The sequence below is a fragment of the Podarcis melisellensis genome (assembly GCF_964234715.1).
Source record: "Podarcis melisellensis genome assembly, chromosome: 5".
Taxonomy (NCBI): Eukaryota; Metazoa; Chordata; class Lepidosauria; order Squamata; family Lacertidae; genus Podarcis; species Podarcis melisellensis.
This window is the reverse complement of record NC_138537.1, coordinates 60,730,204-60,745,152: the sequence shown is the minus strand read 5'-3', so window position 1 is coordinate 60,745,152 and position 14,949 is coordinate 60,730,204. Positions and strand designations below refer to the sequence as shown.

Genomic DNA, 14,949 nt, shown 5'->3' with positions numbered 1-14,949 from the left:
AGGGACAGGGAACAGGATCTCGTCACCGGGGCGGATTCCAAGTTCCTCCACCCCAGGTTTAGCAGGTAGGGGGAAGCTGCCCACCTACAAATTACCAGACGTCACCATGCTATCAGGTAGCCCATCCCCCCCCCCGTAGCGCAGCTTGAGTGCAAAGGAAGAACACAGCTGATCCAAGCCATGTCTGAAGTCCCTGCAAATCAGCTCAGCACAGTCTGTCCCAGCAGGGCTTGAAGTCACCACCATCCAGCTGATTACTGCTGAAAGTGGGTCTTGAAGACAGCTCCAATCAGATGGACTCCGGAGCTCTGGTTGGTGAGATCCCTAGTGGAACCAATCCCAGTGCCAAAAAGTCTCCAAATACAAGTCCAACTTGCCAAGGAACAACCAGGAGCACATTTTAAGGCAACCTTGCTTTTATCTGGTGTGGGAATTGGGGGAAACTGCCTGGAGGGGGCGCTTAATCAAGTCCCCTGCTTGGCTAATTAGATGTGCGAGACAGAGGTGGCCAACTGTATTGATATGAAAAGTGCAATCCTTGTGTTTACCTGGGATTTAAGACCCATTATATCCAGAGGAGCCTACTACTGTTAAATGCATTTACAATTGCGGTCTAAATGCACAACCTTCACCACTGGCAACGACTCCCCAAGAGTCTCCATTTTAGGATGAGCAAGTAATGGTACACCACCTTGAACCAAATACATAACTGCACAAGGAACCTTACCGTAAACTGTTCCTGCGACTTGAAGTTCTCATCTAGGTAAACCCGGGCTCTGTTGTAGTCTTTCATTGCATCGCTCGATAACAGCTCTCTGAAAGTTGCAAAAAGTGAGCCACAAATGAGTAAATATTCTCCTAGAGAGATTACATACCTAATTCCTTAAAGCAACAACAATAATTCAAAAACAAAAGGCTAAAAACTGAATTTTGCAAAACCAGTGAGCTTTGAGAATAAATTGCCACATTTCAAGAAATGGTATTCTGCCACATCCTGGTCTATTTTAGTTCTGCATACCTTCACCAAGTCAACCCTACAAAAAGCACTAATTCGCCAAATGCAAACACATTCCAAACAAACTGGGCTCTGTTTTCAAACCATTCAGAAGACTTGCCCCTACAGTCTTCCAAAAAATAACATAACAGAAAAACCGTCATGCAACTCAACAATGATCCAAGACAGTAGAGGGCACTATTTCACTACTTTCAAGAGCTACGGTCTATTCCATACTATATTATTGGTAGAACTGCAACTGAAAAATAATAATCCCACAGCCTGAACGAAACCTGAAAGTTACATTATTGATTTTCAACAGTGTCTTATTAGCAGCATGAACACCAGGCAAAAGTTCTGCAGGTCCTAGTGAAATATACTTCATTATTGCTCTCACTAGCGGTGAACTCATCAAGAAAACATGGTTGGGATTCATTCACACTGAATGGGGGCGGGGGAGAAAACCCCACAGCATGCTCAAGACATTTGGTATCAGAATATAAAGGAGCAGAATATCTTCGACCTGCACACAGTAAATGCATGGGAAAGCCGAACTTGCTGAATTTCTGCCTGGACAGCCCAATGTTCAGCTGCCAAAGCAACGGATTACTGTACGGGACCTCATTTGTAAACCAGTATAATATGCAAGGCTAGGCAAAGCCTTCGCTCCTACACTCACATTTGCTAACCAGGCAGAGGGCCTTCTTGGTAGTGGCGCCCTCCCTGTGGAACGCCCTCCCATCAGATGTCAAGGAAATAAACAACTATCTGACTTTTAGAAGACATCTGAAGGCAGCCCTGTTTAAGGAAGTTTTTAATGTCTGATGTTTTATTGTGCTTTTAATTCTTTTCGGAGCTGCCCAGAGTGGCTGGGGAAACCCAACCAGATGGACGAGGTATAAATACAGTGGTACCTTGGGTTACATACACTTCAGGTTACATACTCTTCAGGTTACATACGCTTCAGGTTACAGACTCCACTAACCCAGAAATATTACCTCAGGTTAAGAACTTTGCTTCAGGATGAGAACAAAAATTGTGCATCGGCCGCGCAGTGGCAGCAGGAGGCCCCATTAGCTAAAGTGGTGCTTCAGGTTAAGAACAGTTTCAGGTTAAGAACAGACCTCCAGAACAAATTAAGTACATAACCAGAGGTACCACTGTAATAAATTAGTAGTAGTAGTAGTAGTACTCCAACTTTTTGTTTGCCCTTTTGCATTCTTTAATGCTTACAAGGCAATTGCCTGACCATTTTCCATGGGTTTTAGAGCACAAATAAAAACTGTAAGCACTTTACCTCACATCTTAATTGTGGAGCAATAATGTGTTCTATAATCAATGTCTGTAATACTGTATTTTTTTTAAGGCATAAAAATTAATATGAGAAAAAATTGTAAAAATAAAACGGGCAAGTGTTTGAATAAAAACTCTTATCTGTATAAGTCAAAAACAAAGAAGTCACACATATATGCAGGCTTTCCACAGAAAATTTTAATAAATTTTTGTTAATTGTTATGTAATCGTATGAAAAGACACTGAGCTGGGACTCAGCTAGATTGGTAAAGAAAAAGCAATTTATATGCGTTGTATACGCGATACAACACTGTGCCACCAGGTGGTGATGTGGGGCCATGTTTTTCCCTACCGGATTTCTCTGTTTAAATTTACAACACGTTAAAATGAAACGCTTCTTTGATGTGTCTAGCTCCAGCCTTGATTTCTAGCTACACATTTAGAAAGGTCAGTATCATTTTGCAGAAACTGATTGCATTTCTTTTTTTAAAAAAAAAAGCTTACAAAAGGTGAGAAACTAGCAAAACCTTAACATTAGCAAGTCACTATTGTTTCTTCAGCTGTGTATTTTGAAATTTTACCTCATTCTGAGCACGTACAATAGAGGTTGCTATGCTGTCTGCCTCTGACCTTTCTTTCTTGCTCATCAGCTGGGCTGAAGATTCAGTGACAGAAGAAAATGATACCTTCTGTCGGGTAATTCTTCAAACTGAAACTTTTCACACTCTGCATGAGCTTTTTTTGTGTTTTAAAAATAAAAACCAATTCTCCCTACTTGACACTTCATCCACTCTTGTCAGTGATTGCCTTTGCACCAGGATGCACACAACACAAGCAAGTCTAAAAACCGGGAGGCCTCTCTCCCAGATATCAAACACCTTTACAATTATTACAGAATTTTAAACAGCATGATACTTTTGCTCATAAAATCTTTTAAAATGCATTTCTGCCAGAACTAGTGTCCCATGTCATATAGTATGAGGTGCAGAAAGCCCTGAGAAATATCCATTCACCCAGGCAAAAAAAGAGTCACTCCCATTTTTCTTTTAACGGAAAATTAAAAACGAAACTTTCCCCCGTTCCTTCCTTCCTTCTTTCTCTCTCTCTGTTACACATCACTAAAAACAAAATCAGAACTTGATGAAATCAAACACACCAGGTTTCCCACATAAGAAGAGTCCTGCTGGTACTGGCCAAAGCAAGCCACTTCTGGCTAGATTGACAAATAGCCTTACCTGGCATGAGGCATATCCGTTTGCCCAAATCACTGAAATAACTTATAATGGAAAGCGAAACTGGTACTACAAACTACTACTTCTTCTTTTAAAGCTTTTTAGAGGCTCACATGCTTAATAAGGTAAAGGTAAAGGACACCTGGATAGTTAAGTGCAGTCAAAGGTGGCTATGGGGTTGTGGTGCTCATCTTGCTTTCAGGCCAAGGGAGCTGAGGTTTGTCTGCAGACAGCTTTCCGGGTCATGTGGCCAGCATGACTAAACCGCTTCTGGCGCAACAGGACACCATGACGGAAGCCAGAGCACATGGAAACGCCGCTTACCTTCCCGCCAGAGCGGTACCTATTTATCTACTTGAACTGGTATGCTTTCGAACTGCTAGGTTGGAAGAAGCTGGGACAGAGCAAGGGGAGCTCACTCCGTCGCAGGGATTCGAACCACCAAACTTCTGGACAGCAAGCCCAAGAGGCTCAATGGTTGAGACCACAGCGCCACCCACTCCCCTTGATTATATGTAGTGAATGAAGTGGTAATTTGAAGGAGACATGAAATACCTTACTTTTAAAAAAGGCGTGGGGGTAATTTTGACTTTGAAGCACAAGCCATTGTCTAGGTTGGAACCCCATCGTTTCTCGTTACTTACTTAACAAACTTGTCCACATGAGACATGGATGCTTCATAGTTTTTCCCACCAAACTCTTGACAGTGCAACGCCATGAAGTGCGGTTTGTGTGTATGTACAACCTGTAAAATGAAAGGAGAAGGGGGGAAAAAAGCATGAGCACTGTCACAATTCTAAAAATCACAGAAACTGAGCAAGATTAGGAGAAATGAATGTTTTTCAGGGTAATGGCTTGCACGACAACTTTTCTGGTCACAATAGCATTTTTGGTAAGAGTTCTTATCTGCAAAATGTACTGGAAGCATTGGTCAAACCCCTGACAAAACGCTTTCCTGCGGCATAGTGCTTCAAGGTTTCTAGGTTCTGTGGCTGAGCCGCTTACATACGTTGCACTTTTGCTACACAGACAGGAAGTGCGTGGCAAAATGAGACCTATGAAGCAGCCATCCCTACACTGTACACACAGATTTATGGATAAAGAAGTAATAATGCCTCTAGCACATTTGTCACCATTAATCATGCATGGAACTAAAGCCATAACTAGAAAACAAACGGGATGGACTGACTCTGTGTTACACTGGCAGACAACTGAACAAAATGTTCCCTTTTCCCGAGTGACCAGAAAAGCACTACACCTTTCTCTCCTTGAAATACCACTTAAAACACATGATGCATTTATTTATTTATTTATTTTAAAAAAACCTTAATACTGTAAGTTGAACATGATAGGATCAGCCTTGGAAGAAAAGATAGTGGGACGAGATTAAATGGCTTTTATTCTTAATATAGATTGTGGAGGATGTTGGTAACAGGTCCTCGGAGAGTGGCGTTTTATGATGGAGAGGGAAAAGGATAATAAAGTTGTTTCCTGTGGGATAACCTAGGAGAGAGTTGTTACAAGTTGACGGACGGTACCACAACAATGTAGTGAATATACCGGAAGCATGGATCGCCCACCTGAAGGGCAAGTTCCATGTGACACAAACTGTGGGGGTCCATGGCAGAATTATTTTATAACCTGGGAATGACAAAGAGTCAGGGCTGCACTCCTGTCATTTCCCCGTTCAGCAGCCTAGAGCAGGGATAAATGATTGTAAAGAAATGGAGTCTTGTCATGATTCGCCCAGAAAATTGTGGCATAGTTTGACAATTACTTCTGCTTGGTGGCTTTCAAATCCCCCATTAGAAATCACCAGGTTCTTAGCCACAGTAGTTTCCTTGTGGCAGGGAAATCCATAGTTTTCCTTTTTCAAGAGATTGGAGGTATCATAGCTCGGGTTCCCCATTTTTAGTAGAATTTGCTGATCCAGAGGTTCTGGGCGGAGATGTGAGAACAGTGAACAAGGGGGTCTGGGCTGCACTGATAATAAATAAATAAATAAATAAATAAATAAATAAATAAATAAATAAAATAGTTTTTTATTTATACTCCGCCCATCTGGCTGGGTTCCCCCAGCCACTCTGGGTGGCTCCCAACAGAATATTAAAAACACAATAAAACATTAAAAACTTCCCTAAAAAGGGCTGCTTTCAGATGTCTTCCAAAAGTCAGATAGTTGTTTATTTCCTTGACATCTGAAGGGAGGGCGTTCCACAGGGCGGGCGCCACTACCGAGAAGGCCCTCTGCGCTGGACCTCAGTGTCCGGGCTGAGCGATGGGGTTGGAGACGCTCCTTCAGGTATACTGGGCCCAGGCTGTTTAGGGCTTTAAAGGTTAGCAACAGCACTAGCCCTGCCATCCTGTTCTTGCCAAATTCTGCCCCTGACTGTCATACAATGAGGCAACAACCTGACAGGGGATTCGCCACATGTTTCAGCTTAGCTGAATGTGCTAAGAACCCCTCCCCCCCCCCCCGATCTACAAACCCAGCACAATCTTTCAGACAAATGCAAAAAGAATACTCCCTTGGACCCTTCCCCTGCCTAATCATGTCAGAGGGTATTTACTCTACCGTGGATGTAATATTTTGGCTCGAGTCTACTCTGTGCCCACAAGAAAGCAGCACACCCACTATGAATTTCGATACGTGCTTTTTTAAACACTGCAATGCTGCATTTTAAGAAATTAAATGACAGGGCACAGGGCAAGCAAAGAAACCGAAGCCCTGAGCGTAAATGCCCAGCAGCAATTATGTGGGATGCTCCCTTACAGGACCTTTGCTAAGGGGGCGGGAATCACACTATGAACTATAATTAAGTCCACATTTTGCAGAAAGTTAAAATGTTAAGTTCTTTAAAAAGACTCACAACACGAGCTCAGTGGTTATATTAAGGGCTGGCTGTTTAAAGATAGAATTACGCGGTTTTGCGTTTTCCACTCTTCAACAAGCAAGGGATCTGTCCCTGGCAGCAAGAACAAGTCCTGTTTCCTCTAATTCAAGGGTAGGAACTGAGTGGACTAAGGCCATGTTACTGCATGTATGTCTGGAGTGCCGACTGCTATTGTGAGGTGGGATTTCACGTTCCAAAGCTTTAAATGAGAAACATAAAAATGTCACAGCAGCAGCCTTTCTTAATAGTCACAATGGCTTTAGATGTGTGTACCAACTTTCAACCTACTGTTTAAGTGCCTTTCAAGAGAGGAATTTGCAGCCACGTAAGTCTTCCCCAGTTGTTCTGCTGCAGCGTCGCGCTGAGCTAAGCCATAGTTTGCCGCCGCATGTAGCCCGACTCTGGACTCAAGGCTTAGCTCTCCCAAACTAACCACGAGTCCTGAATCCAGGCTCATGCACAGGTTGGGGAACATCAGGGTACACTTCCCCAAAGCAATAGGTGCTGACTCACAGGGGCTGAGACAGTTTTGGCCCCAGAAAATATATTATGTTAGGGGACTGGGCCACCTCAATATTCAGAGAACGTTGCACGGCGTTGCATGGTCCCTCACCCCCCAATCCTCTGGAGAAGCTCCAGACCTCAGAGGGTTATGTTGGCCAGGGACTAGTTGCTTTTTGGTTTGAGTTTATAACTTTATTCTAACAAGACTCCCACCCCGGGCCCCAGACCAGTTCCGCAAGGGCCCTGCATAAATCACAGGGCAAACCTTGTTAACAAGTGGTGGGTGGCTTGTTCGAAAGAGCTAAACCACAAGCCTTGGTTTTGGACAAAATGCTAAGCAAACTATAGATTAACAGCAGCAAAAGGACCAGGGAGGAGCAAAGTGGCAACCGTTTTGTCTTCCGTAGTCTGCTTACATGTTTACGCCAAGCTACGCTTTAACTTAATGTTTCTTAAACCCACTTATGTGACAGGGGCACCAGGAGGAAAGAACAGAGTACCGTACCCTGAGATACATGGGGAAAGGTTGCGATAAGAATGGATAATAAGTGGAATAAAGAAAAGGGGGGAAATGCCACAATGGAAGAAAGAGCAAACCCCCTCTGCAAAATTAAAATCTGAAGTCCAATAGCTTTGCACTATATAGTATAAACATTAATGTTTCAGCGCATACTATCTGTACGTGAGAAGTGGGGGTGGGGGGGAGATGCAAGATGGAAATAAAACCTTCATCCAAATTGAAAGCAGCTGCTCAGGAGTTTCAAGGAAGAACATGCTTTCCACGCCACCCCCGAAACCAAGTCATATGAACAACATTCCCATGCAAAACACACCGTAAACATGTCCTTAGCAGCTTAGCAAGTTGGTCACACTCAAAAAGTAGAAGAGGTAGCCCTATCCATCACTTTGAAATACTCATTAAAGCAAAGTGCCTGCCAGCCACTAATAAGTTAATCAATAAAGGTGTGTGTGTAACAGAAAGTATGCCACTTGGCAGGAATCTCATTGATGAAGTATTTGAATCTGACCCCAAACAGTCAGCAGCAGGTCAAGAGCCATCTACTTACTGTTTACCTGTGCGGTGAGGGGCTGGCAGCACATTAAAACGAACAACCAATATCAATCACATCAGGTCAATGGCAAGAGCAGGACACAATTAAGCCAGAGACAAACACAGAAATGCAAAGAATTTTTACTGTTTATTGCAGCCAAGTCAACCTCTTTTTCTTTTTAAACCAACCAAAGGTGCTTTGCATTGAGCTTGAAAGTCTCTAGGCAAATAATTTTATTCAGTATTCAGGCGCAGCCTTTCTGCCTTGGGGAAAAACAACAACAAACCAAGGCCGTTGGAATTCAATAAGAAGAGAAAGGTAGCAATAGTTTATTCAACTAACGCCCACCCACACATGCTTGGGGAATTCTGAGGAGCAGCGAAGACAATTTGTGATGGGGGGGGGGATCATGGGGATGATTGGAAAGATGACTCATTTAGGTTCCTTCCACCATATACAGTGGTACGTCGGGTTACATACGTTTCAGGTTACATACGCTTCAGGTTACATACGCCGCTAACCCAGAAATAGTACCTTGGGTTAAGAACTTTGCTTCAGGATGAGAACAGAAATCGTGTGGTGGCGGTGCGGCAGCAGCGGGAGGCCCCATGAGCTAAAGTGGTACCTCAGGTTAAGAACGGACCTTCAGAACGAATTAAGTACGTAACCAGAGGTACCACTGTATAGTGGCCTCGCTTTGCTCAATTTGAACCACCATGTTTTGGTGCTTTCGTTAGATGTTTCATGGAGCTACTTAAAATGATTACCAGGAGTTTTGTACACTTTGTCTAAAACACAAAAGCAAACTTGGATATACTTCTAGGGGAAAGCTTTTTTAGGGCAAGAAAAACGAGACTTAAACCGAAACATTAGGTGGTCACAAAAGTTTGTTTTAGCAAACACTCTTGTATTTTAATAATGTGTATCATTTCAGAGTTGTAAAAAAAAAAAGTTTTATAGAGTAGTTGATAAACAGCCAATATTTGCTATTTATTTCATAAAATCCTGCTGGATTTCAAACAAACCACAATTCGTTTCCACAGCAAACATTTTCCTACACTTGCTTATTATATTTTAGTTACCTGGAATTTAAAGTGAGTTCAGTGAAACTGGCTACCGTTTGTATTAATGAATTACTCTAAAGGTCAGGTTTGTGGACGGAGGAATATACAAAGCTGCTCTCTACCTGGTAAGCTTATCTGCCCTTACTGACTCAAACACCGCCTCCTCTGACAGCAGTGACTATTCAGAGCCTGAGGAAGAGGCAATTTGCATCTCATCCCATCTGATCTTTTAAACTGCAGATTCCCAGAACAGATCCAGGTGCCTCTTTAATACAACACAAGTACTCTGCCATTGAGCGACAGGACCACCCCACTTATGTTTAAGTGGGAAAGCCAAAGCTGTTGTTTGTGGGGGGTTGGTTGGTAAGGAATATTAACCCCCTTAAGGCTTAAAAGGCTAGCAAGTCCATTACTGTGACTTTACACTGGAAGGAGTAATAGTTAAAAGGTTCTATGGCACATGTATGGCACACGGCCATACGCAATGCATCACAACTGCCAGCGAAACTCAGCACAACAATGAGGGATCTGAGTTAAGGAAAGGATGTGCACATTGGACTATATAGAGTTAAAAAGACAATGCATCTGGGGTGCAACTTTCCAGAGGCTACTTTGCTGCTGGGCAGCCTTCCGGAGGCAACATGCCCCTGTGGGCAAAGCCAGAAGAAAAAGTGGACCATTTACTGTAAACAGGAGCGAGCCAGCAATCTGAAACTGCAGCTGTGTGCAGCCAGCTTCTCTTACACCCTCTTCATATCCCTACTGGTTCTTGTTGCAGCAGGAAGGGGAGACTCCTTTGCCCCTTCATCAGCCAGACTCATCTCTGCCTCTTGGTCCCTTTCCTCCCCTGCTTCAGCTTCTGCCTCTGGTTCTGGACGTCTGTCACAAGCTCTCCCAGCCTTGCTACCTCCCTCCCCTGGCTCAGAGCCTTCTTCCCTTAGGGTTTCCCAGCTGGTTCCCCGCACCATTCTTCCACGTCCAACCAGTCTGTGACATAAATGTGCAGGAGACTAGTTTCTTCTGCACACATGGCTCTGCATCCTTCATCCAGGCAAGAGAGACATTACTGGACTTGAAGGACGTACTCCAACCAGGCAAAAACATTTGGGGTGCAAAGGAGGGACAATGATGGTTGTGGTCTAGAGGAAGCTCCAGACAGAAAACTCTGGGAGGCTGCATTCAGTGAATTGCATGCTCATTGCTCTCCAAACCTTAGAAGAGGATTTGAAACATACAGTACAGTGGAAGGCAACAGTACTAATCATATGTGGGAATAAAATGACATTCTTCTCCAGAACAGCCCTCTCAGCTTTCAGGATGTAAGGAGTACAAACAAGAGCACATGAGTCTACTCATATTTGAATTAGGTGATTCTCGGTAATCTGCTGCTGCCACGCCACCAACAGTAAATGCCACCGACTTGTTCAGACAATTCTCTGTTTGCTCTTCCTCTTCACATAACCTCATTCTACTTTCTCCACGTATTCTTGATTACCGACCCCTTGAAGTCACAAAGGAGATCCCTGTTCCTCTGCCTCATATGCCCCGAGTCATAATACAATCAGCAAAGTGCTACCAAGAAAGTGCAAACAATTCTTTTTCCAATGTTGGAAAAAATAGTAACGATCAGATAAAGCATGCTTTACAACTGCAGAAACTAGAGGTAATAATTCTTTACAGCACAATTGTTATTCCAGCTATTAGTTGGCAGGAGGCCAGCATCCTTTTACATGCTGACAACGGCTGCAAACTAAGAAGGGGGCAAGGAGGGGAATGCTGGGAGGAGAACTAATACCAGGCAGAATGCATAAACTGCTCTTTGCATCTGTCATCTTCAGGGGAGCTGTAGCTTCAGTAAGCTTCACAAAACCACCCTTTTCTTGCATTTGCATCTAAATAAGCAAAATGGAAAAATGGGAATCCTTTCTTTTAAAAATACTGATGTAAGTACACAGACAAATGTGCACATGAGAAAAAGGTTAAAAGCACACAACAGTACCCCAAAGGGGGGGGGGGATACAATTAGATATAAGAGTCAGAAGAAAGAGAACAGTAGCTCTGGCAGAGGTAGGGAATACCATTTGCAAATCAGACCATGCGGAACTCCTGAAACCATAGCTATGGTTTTCCCAGTAGTGATGTATGGAAGTGAGAGCTGGACCATCAAGAAGGCTGATCGCTGAAGAATTGATGCTTTTGAATTATGGTGCTGGAGGAGTCCCATGGACTGCAAGAAGATCTTAAGGAATTATGGTGCTGGAGGAGTCCCATGGACTGCAAGAAGATCTTAAGGAAATCAGCCCTGAGTGCCCACTGGAAGGACAGAAGCTGAGGCTCCAATACTTTGGCCACCTCATGAGAAGAGAAGACTCCCTGGAAAAGACCCTGATGTTGGGAAAGATGGAGGGCACAAGGAGAAGGGGATGACAGAGGACGAGATGGTTGGATAGTGTTCTTGAAGCTACCAGCATAAGTTTGACCAAACTGCGGGAGGCAGTGAAAGACAGGAGGGCCTGGAGTGCTCTGGTCCATGGGGTCACGAAGAGTCGGACATGACTAAACGATTAAACAACAACTCCTGAAACAACCAATTGTTTGATGAAGAGAAGGGGGTGACATTGTCCACAGCGTTCAGCACTGCCCTCTCCTGGACAAAATCCTCCTCCTGCTCCACAATGATTGAGCTTGTGGGGGCTGGTAGGTCAACACAGTTCTCAAATGTACCAGCCACTATTGGGAAAATCTGACCTTTCCACCCACATCCAAATCAAGCCAGGTGTACCAATCCACCTGCCCTGCCCTCCAAAATGAAATCTACACAGTCTTATAAACTGAAGGCAACTGACAGCTTTGTACGTGACAACGCAGGGCCACAAAAATGGTACTGCATCAAGAATCAGCATGTATGAGAGCAGAAAGAAGCATATTGCTAGCCAATTGGATCAGTCCACTGGCAATATGAACACTGAATGGACAGCAGAAACCCTGTATCTCTTCAGCAAGGCTCAATGTCAACAAAGGGCCAGAAGGTCAGGTCAAACAAACAATAGCCTATATTCCAAGTGGCAGACCTTGGCACCCATACAGGGCAGACTTGCATTGTTATAATACTTACTGAAAGAAGAGGGATATATTTGTGTGTACACAAACATGGGCAGAGACTTACAGTTCCTGTTTGTTTTCCAGTATTAATATCTAAGCAACTACTTACTGTACTCTATGACTACTTTCTATGAGGGGGTGTTGGGGGCTGGGGTGGGGCTGGTCTCTCTTCTGCTTTCAAGAGGAAAGAGAGAAGGAGGAAAGGGGATAAGAACACATATTCGATATGTGGAAGTTCCCTCTTTCACCTAGAAAAAGTTGATCCATTGAAGGTAGGGAGGGGAATTTGAACTAAGGATTCTCTCTCCCCACAAGAGAAGGGTGTGTGTGCAAAAGAGACAAGGATGAAGGCTCCACACAGAACATCATGTAACCCAGCCTGCTAACAGTAGAGGAATCTGGATCAAGGGTGAATTAAATCACAAACTAAATGTGGCTTGTGCTACAATGTGTACAGCACAGTATTTTATCTCTTCTACATCATAATCTGCTCTCCCTTCACTGCTCATTTACACAAAAAGCATAAAAGAGAGTCTCCACAGTTGTTGGTACGGAGCCATTCTTCTCCAGAGATGGGGTGGGCACATTCCAAAGCCTTCTAAATGATCAGCCCACTTAAAATGAATAAGTAAATCCCCTATCTTTGGTTTAATAAAAACGACTACGGCTAGGTTTCCCCTCTGCAGGCATCCACTTGGAATGTGTGGCTCTCAGGAGGAAATCCACAGAAGCCATGGGGGGCCTATGGCAGGTCCCTGCTGTCCCCTGTCCTTGAGGAGACCCCTTTATACGCTTAACAGGTAAACGGGCTTTAGAGCACTGCCCTCCAAGGGAAGCACAGATGATCATGCTCCACTAGGGCATTTCTTCTGCATTAATGTCTCCTGCATAGTTTGCTTTGACTGTGTGTATGGCTGGGCAGAGAGTAGGGGCCTCACTACTGCTCACAAGACCAGGATGCACCGTGGACTTCAAAAAGCCGGGAAAATCCTTCCTTTTGTGTGCTTTGGTGGGGAATGGGCATCCACACGCAGAAAACCTGGACAACTGTATATGGCCAGGAGGATTGCTGTCGTCACCAATCAGCTGAGTTCCCCATGGAGCACAGTGGAGCAGAAAGTGGAGCTTAAAGTCAGCGCCTATCAGCTTTGGAAAGAGACCACCAGCACCAATCAGCTGATTGGGGGCAACACCAGCTGATTGGGCTTGACTGGGCTTCTTGTACTACAAAGGAAAAGTGGGTCTTCTGGGACCATAGAAATGCCTAGTGGGCAGGCCCTGTCGAAATGGCCAACCGAGGGCAGGAAAACCCAGGTCTGGCCTATGAGCCAGCTCTAGTGACCCTGTACGCAGATAGACTCCCCCTGTTTGGGAAGCAAAATTACTCAGCATAGTTCATCTGACTCCTCACAATTCCCCCTAGCAAAAGAGAAACGTTGGAAATTAATTTTCAGAAATTCCTGTTTTCTGAGTTTCTCTTTCAACCGAAAGCCCAGGCATAGGCACATTAAAAAAAATAAATACAAATCCAGAGCTATCTCCTGAGAAATAGTTTATTAGCCCACCAACCACTCTGTTCTTAAATCCAGTCTGCTTCTGCAGAAGCTTAAATTCTTCTGAGAAAAGAAGGCTCTGTGGGCCATGTACTTATTTTCTTGCCGCTCTACACACACAGGATACCACAAGTTTCCATGATGTCACACACAGGGCTTGGCTGCCTTCCCAAGTATGATAAAACTTGAGTTCATCTGTCCTTCCCCTCCGCACCCTGCCTGCCATTCAACAGTCATATACTGCTCAAGCCTTTCCACCTGAACTGAAGAGGGATCTCTGAGGGAGGGACTGTCAAAGACTAAAACTAAAACAAAACTTACTAACCAACCCAGAAGCACACAAGGTCACACACTCCAACAGCACAGAAAGAGTTTACATTAAAACACTGTAAACAGCTCTCAGTTTAGGTGGGGCAAAAGAACTTTCAGATTTAAAACACTAACTTAACACATTTTGTGAAGCTCTTTTGCTACAGGCTGTTTTACAGGTTGGATGAACTGAGGGCCCGTGAATCCCATCAGAAAAATAAATAACTGGGTCTCTCTCTCACACACACCCTGCACCGAGAATAGATGAGATGTTTCCTGCTCAGCTAACTGTGGACTTCAGCCTTCAGGGACGGAAAACTTTTTCAGTCCCAGAGCTGCATTTTCTCTTGCCTAACCCTTCAGGGGCCACAAGTCGGCAGGAACACTTGCACACCAATGCAGCACATGAATAAAATCATATAGCACGTGCATGAATCTCCCTTGAGCCTTTGGCTCCCACCCCCAAACCTATTTGTGAAGCAGGGGATGAGAGGACTCTTCGTGGAAATTGCAGCGGGGGAGGAAGGGGTTAAGGCTTTCCTCCCCAGCTGTGCTTTCCACGAAGAACTCTCTGTGAACAGCACTTCATCTTGAAAAATAACCTTCCTTGGCACAAAAAAATGTTGCTGTTCTGAAGCCAAATTGTGGCACAGGGAGAGGCAGATTTAGAAGGAGGGTCAGACTATGCAGAGAGGGGTTTATCCTGACCCCAGCTGCAAGCCCTAAAAATGCCCCTCAGCCACAATTAGACTTGAAAAAAGCCACCTGTTGGCATCATTAATGGCACCACATCGAAGATCCTTCCCCAGCTGCAACTCCCCCTGAAAATAGTCTGAAAATTCAGACTTTTTGTGGGGGATACTGTTTTCAAGCCCCTAATTATTTTGGGGAGGCAGGGTAAGGAGATGGTCTGACAGCTGGATGGGGATCTAGCCCATAGGACACCAGTCAT

General features: G+C 44.3%; 1 protein-coding gene across 4 annotated transcripts in view; it reads right to left on the bottom strand.

The window, feature by feature from the left end:
• The window catches only part of INPP5A (inositol polyphosphate-5-phosphatase A), a 227,122-nt gene that overhangs the window by 158,892 nt on the left and 53,281 nt on the right, over positions 1-14,949 (bottom strand). For all 4 annotated transcript variants that reach the window (XM_081912811.1, XM_081912813.1, XM_081912812.1 and 1 more), the window contains exons 3-4: positions 4,164-4,264; positions 728-815 (exon numbers count right to left, since the gene is read on the bottom strand). In XM_081912811.1, the coding sequence (XP_081768937.1) occupies positions 728-815; positions 4,164-4,264 (189 nt within the window). The remainder of the gene's footprint in view (positions 1-727; positions 816-4,163; positions 4,265-14,949) is intronic.